The following is a 6,393-nucleotide window of genomic DNA, read 5'->3' as shown; positions in this document are numbered from 1 at the left end:
TGAGGCTTGCTGTGTCTCCATTTATAGCATTAATAACTTGTTTGGGAGTGAGAGTGAATGACCTTTTCTTCTTTTTCTTCCATGGCATTTTTCCTCTGCACCTGTTAGCTTCCTGGCGGTGGCTCCTCTCCCAGTGACAGTGCGTAGCTCTGACCTGGCAGGAATGGCAATGATGTGCGATCAAGAGGACTTCCTGCCCATCTGCTTTGTCACCCTGGTCTTCCTGCAGCTCCCACTGGCCAGCATCTGTCAAAACTGTGGGACAGACTCTTGTGCAAGTCGAGGCAGGTGCCCTGGCATAGGAGGTGTGTGTCCAGCATGGCAGGAAGCTGAAGCATCTCCCAGCAGCTCGGGCTCAAGAGGTCCCCAAAGCTTCCAAGATGAGGGAGGGGCAGGGGGAAAGTGCCCTGGCCTCCCCACACATGGCTAACCCAGCCCTTTCTGATCTGCCTCTCCCAGAGAAAGCTGACTTTGATGTCATTGGGCCTCATGTCCCTATTCTGGCCATGGCTGGGGGACATGTGGAGTTACAGTGTCAACTGTTCCCCAATATCAGTGCCGAGGACATGGAGCTGAGGTGGTACAGGTGCCAGGCCTCCCTGGCTGTGCACGTACATGAGAGAGGGATGGACATGGATAGAGAGCAAAAGTCATAGTACAGAGGAAGGACAACCTTCGTGAGTGACCATGTGGCCGGATGCAAGGCCATGGTGAGGATTCACAGGGTCACAGCCTTTGACAACGAGACATACTGCTGCCACTTCAAGGATGGTGTAAAGTTCGGCAAGGCCATTGTGCAGGTGCAGGTGGCAGGTGAGGCCAGTGGCTAACTGGCTATCAGTCCTACTTCCAGGCATGGCCTCGGGGCCCAGCATGTTCAGGTGGAGGGCTTTTCAGGAGGGTGAGAGTGCACTCTCGCAGCTGCCATGCTGGCCTGCGCTGCTCCCGGGAAGTGCAGCTGTGAAGGCAGGGTCACCTTCCTCATCTTCCTTTCCCTCCTTACACCAGTGTACTGGAAAGGGAAGGGAAGGGAAAGAGAGAGACAGGGAGAATGAGAGAGACACAGAGATGGAGAGATAGAATGAGAGAGAAGCAGGGACAGACAGACAGAGGTGGAAAGATAGATGGAGAGAAAGACAGAGAGAGGTGAAGAAAGAATGACAGAATTATAGAGATGAGGAGAGAGAGATGGAGAGAGAGGGACAAGCAGAGACAGAGAATAAAAGACAGGAGAGACAGAGATGGAGAGAGACAGAGAGAATGAGAAATTGAGAGAAACACAGAGAGAATGAAACAGACAAAGAGACTGAGTCAGTAACAGAAAGAGAGAGAGAGACAGAGACAGAGAGACAGTAAAAGAGAATGAGAAAGAGAGTAAGCAACAGAAATGGGGAGGAAGAGAGAGACAGAGAAATAATGACAGGAGACAGAGAGACCGAGAGAGAAGAGAGTCTTGAAATACAGGAGGTTTCCCGAGTGACTCAGAACTTGTGCTTTGAAGCAGACAAGCCTAGGTCCCATCTTGTGCCGTGAATTCTACTTCTGCAACACAAGATGCTTATTCAATCTTCCTGGGCCTTTTCCGTTTTGCTTACCCTATTTTGTCTGGGAAATGGGGCAACTCTGTTAAGGATGGCATGTGATACAGGGTAGGCAGTTTGTGAAATTGCCAAAATACATTGGAAATCCTCAAGATTTTGTTTTTCCTTTAAATAGAAGCAGCCATGGCTGCAAAGATTCAAGTCGCTGTCTCTTCCTTCAGGGCTGGGCATGGAGCCCAGAATCTAGGTGATGGAACAGCAGGATGGAGTCAAGGCAGAGTGCACATTAGCAGGCTGGTTCCCCAAGCCCTGGGTGGAATGGCGAGACTTCAGAGGCCAGGCTAGGCCTGCTGTGACCAATCTCTCAGCCTCGGCCACCATGGGTCTCTGGGCTGTGACGTCCAGCTTGATGCTCTGGGACAGGACTGTGGAGGATCTCTCTTGCTCCATCTCCAGCCCTCTCCTCCCTGAGAGGAGGAAGGTGGCTGAAAGTCACCTGCCCGGTGAGTCCTCTGTTCAGTTCTGTCCTCACAATCAGTGAGCACAAGATTCCGTGGCCCTGGACACTGGAGACATTAAGAGACAGCTGTGGGGCTTGTGGCAAGAGGGAACGGGCAGCAGGTCCCTGTCCTCACCTGGCTGGGGCGTCCTGGAAGGTGCACTGTTTGGGTGCTGATTACGGAAGAGGAACAGAGATAAGGATGCAGGGACACTGGAGAGAGCCTTGCCTTTGGGGGAACAAGAAATGTACACCCTAATATCAACGGTTTTTAGGGTTTTTAAAAATAGGCTTTATTTTTTAAAGCAGTTTTAGGGTCACAACAAATTTTAGTAGAAAGTCCAGAGAGTTCCCATATTCCCCTAACACCCTCACACAACTTCCCCCAGCAAAAAAACCCTGCACCAGAAGGAATGTCCACCATGATTGATGAAGCTCCGTTGACAATGCCATCGGCACCCAGAGTACGCAGTCTCCATGTGGGCTCACTCTTGGCATGGCGTCCCATGGTTCTAGATAAATATATAACACCACATATCTGTCATTATAGTATCATACAAAATAATGTCACTGCCCTTAATCCTCTGTGCTCCGCTCATTCATCCTTCTCCCCTAACTCCTGGCCACCACTGATGTTTTCACTGTCTCCATAGTTTCCAGGCGTTCTGGAATGTCCTGTAGTTGGAATTGTGCCTCTGTAGCCCCTTCACACTGGCTTCCCTCACTTTGTGGTAGGCGTTTAGGTTTCCTCCATGTCTTTTCATACCTTAATAACTTGTTTCTTTTTTGAAACGAATAATGTTCCAGAATCTGGATGGACCACTGTTTATTGATCCATTCACCTACTAAAAAATATCTTGGTTGTTTCCAAATTTACCTTTTCACAAAAACTTTCACTTTTACTTTTCTAAATGATGTCAAACTTACAGAAAATTTGCAAGATTAATAGAGAAGTTGTCTGTGCATCCTTTACTCAGATTCACCACATTTCTACCTCGTTGTGAAATTTCTTTTTATCACTTCTCTCTTTATCTACAAATAGATATCTAATATCTACTTCCTATGCATATATCTATACCCAACTGTCTTACTCCATTTGTGTGCCTATAACAAAATACCACAGACCAGGTGGCTTAGAAACAAGAGATAGTTATTGACCGCAGTTTTGTAAGCTGGGAAGTTCAAGATAAAGGCGTGGCAGATTTGGTGTCTGGGGAGGGTGCTTCCTGGTTCATAGACAGCGCCTTCTCACTGTGTCCTCACATGGTGGAAAGGGTACGGGAGCTCTATAGGCTCTCCCCTTTATAAAGGCACCATTCCCATCATATCCATTATGGGGGCTCTACCCTCATGACCTCATCACCTCGCAAAGGCCTCACCTCCTAACATCATCACCGTAGGGTTTGGGATTTCAACTTGGGAACTTTGGGGGACACAGACATTCAGTTCATAGCACCACGTGTGCAAATACATACTATTTTGGAAACTATTTCACAGTAATTTGCAAATATCATGTCCCTGGACTCGTGAACCCTTTAGCGAGTTTGACCTCAGAACACAGACACTCTCTCACCCCAATATTCCTGGCTTCTGGGAATCTTCTCTAGCTACCTTCTCCAGAAGCTCCCAGTTCATGGCATGGAAAGCGGCTCTGCCTCTGTTCCTTGTTGCAGTGGGACTCGTAATAGCTGGAGGCATCCGCATCTTCTGGAAATGTCAAAGGGAAAAGAACAAAGCATTGCTGGAAGAAGAGAGGGAGCGAAGAGAAAAGGAGCAGAGGCGACCCACCAGCAGCAACGAGGTTGAGCCATGAGAGGTGAGCAGCGAGCCCCGACAAGGCACATCCTGCCCACCCCCCAAACCCAGGACCCTAACACGAAGCCCTGAGCCGAGGCTTCATCCATGTGTCCTCAAACACAGTAGGAATGGGATGGCCGATGAGGATCCTCACTCTGGAATTGCCTGATTATGATCTAGCCAGTGAGACCATCTGTCTCCTAGCAATCCCTTGGTTAGTCTTCACTGGCTGATTTTGGGCAGGCTGGTTGGACTCTCTCTTGAAAACGGACAGATCTGAGCTTGAACCCCAAGTCTGATGGGTGTGGGCTGAGGGACCTGGTGTGAGCCCTGAGCCACTCTGTCTGCTGGGAGTGCTGATACCATCCTGAAAGAGTGCTGCAGTGACCAACAAAGTAGCATTTAGAGCAGGGGCCGCATAGGGGAGGGTTTGCAGTTGCAATCATTGTGATTATTCTCAATATTGACTGTGCCCATCATTCATTCACTTCACTCACTTCCTCCTCTGTCATTTCAGGAGTTGAGGACTTGTCCCTAGACTTCAGAGCCCTATTTGCAGCTGGTTGTAAAGACTGCATTATGATAGAGTCGTTTGTGGTGGCTTGCAGCTGTCATCTAGCATTTTGGGAGGCTGAGGTGGGAAAATTGCTTGAGGCCACGAGTTTGAGGACAGCCTGGGCAATATAGCAAGACCCCATCTCTACAAAAAAAGAAAAAAAAAAGAAAAAAGAAATTAGCCAGGCATGGTGGCATGTGCCTGTTGTCCCGGCTACTCAGGAGGCTGAGGTGGGAAAATCGCTTGAGCCCAGGAGTTTAAGGCTACAGTGAGCCGTGATTGTGCTACTGCACTCCAGCCTGGGTGACAGAGCCAGATCCTGTCAGACAGACAAGAAAAGAAAGAAGGAAGGAAGGAAGGAAGGAAGGAAGGAAGGAAGGAAGGAAGGAGAAAAGAAGGAAGGAAGGAAGAAAAGAAGGAAGGAAGGAAAAAGAAAGAGAAAGAAAGAAAAAAGAAAGAAAAGTCAAGGTGCAGCAGTTCATGCCTGTGATCCCAGTACTTTGGGAGGCCGAGGTGGGCAGATCATTTGAGGTCAAGGGTTCGAGACCAGCCTGGCCAAAATGGCGAAACCCCATCTTTACTAAAAATACAAAAATTAGCCGAACATGTTGGTGGGCACCTGTAATCCCAGCTACTCAGGAGGCTGAGGCAGGAGAAATGCTTGAACCCAGGAGGCGGAAGTTGCAGTGACATGGTGCCATTGCACTCCAGCACTGTGTGCATACATGTGTGCACGTGCAAACGTGTTTGCATCTGTGTGATGGGTACACACACGTACATGTGTTCATGTAGGCACACATATGTACATGTATGTCTGTGTTTCTGTGCATGTGCATGATTGTGAGCATATGCTGCATGTGTGCAGGTGTGTTTGCATGTGAATGAGTGTGACTGTGTATGCATATGTGAGTGTGTGCATGACTGTACAGGTAAGCACATGCATGCATGTACAAGTAAACACATGCATGCATGTGTGTTTCTGTGTGTTCATTTATGTTTGGTGTGTTCACGAGTGTGCATATCCATGTACAGGGCACGTTTGTGTATGCAAGAGTGCAATGTGCCAAGAGTATGTGCACATGTGTATTCGTTTACATATGATTTGCATATGTATACATATTAGTGTATGCATTCATGTGTGTAAAGATATGTGCAAGTGTGCATGAGTGTGTGTGCAAATGTGTACATGTGTGTGCATGTGTGTGTGCATATGTGCTCCTGTGACCATGCATGTACATGTGTGTGTGTTCCCATCTATTCCAGAGAGCAGAAATGCTGGTGACAGGCAGCCACAGCCTTGTAAAAGTCAAGTTTTAGCTGCCACAAGAAACGCTGAGTTCCTTCTTTTTTTTTTTTTTTTTTTTTTGAGAAGTGGCTCTGTCGCCCAGGCTGGAGTGCAGTGGCATGATCTTGGCTCACTGCCACCTCCGCCTCCTGGGTTCAAGCAATTATCCTGCCTCAGCCTCCCGAGTAGCTGGGATTACAGATGCCTGCCACCACGCCTGGCTACTTTTTGTATTTTTAATAGGTATGGGGTTTCACCATGTTGGCCAGGCTGGTCTGGAACACCTAACCTCAGGTAATCCACCCGCCTCAGCCTCCCAAAGTGCTGAGATTACAGGTATGAGATTACAGGTGTGGCACACAGCCTGTGCTCTTTCTTTATTATTTTCTGAAACCCTGGGAGAGCCAGGCATGGAGAACTTATGGCAACAACCATCCTGCATGTGGGAGATGCTGAGGGAGTCTGCTTTCCTAAGATGGGGAGCTCTGGGGATGCTGTTACCCCAGATAGCAGGGAAATCTGACTTTTCACCTCAGGACATGATCTCATGAAATACAGAGAAGGGGCCAGGCATGGTGGCTCATGCCTGTAATCCTAACACTTTGGGAGGCCAAGTGGGGGCAGATCACTTGAGGTCAGGGGTTCGAAACCAGCCTGGTGAATATAGTGAAATGCCATCTCTACTAAAAATATGAAAAAAAAAAAAAAAAGAAAG

General features: G+C 48.3%; 1 protein-coding gene across 1 annotated transcript; it reads left to right on the top strand.

Moving 5' to 3' along the window:
• The first annotated feature begins 506 nt into the window (after positions 1-506).
• Positions 507-2,082, top strand: BTNL10 (butyrophilin-like 10). The gene is given in 2 exon segments (XM_011966277.1): positions 507-813; positions 1,763-2,082. Coding segments are annotated over 2 exon segments (627 nt in total).
• The last annotated feature ends 4,311 nt before the right edge of the window (positions 2,083-6,393 follow it).

This window comes from Mandrillus leucophaeus, unplaced genomic scaffold, assembly GCF_000951045.1.
Source record: "Mandrillus leucophaeus isolate KB7577 unplaced genomic scaffold, Mleu.le_1.0 Scaffold752, whole genome shotgun sequence".
NCBI classification, from domain to species: Eukaryota; Metazoa; Chordata; class Mammalia; order Primates; family Cercopithecidae; genus Mandrillus; species Mandrillus leucophaeus.
The sequence above is the reverse complement of the archived record's forward strand: the minus strand, read 5'-3'. Positions and strand labels throughout refer to the sequence as shown.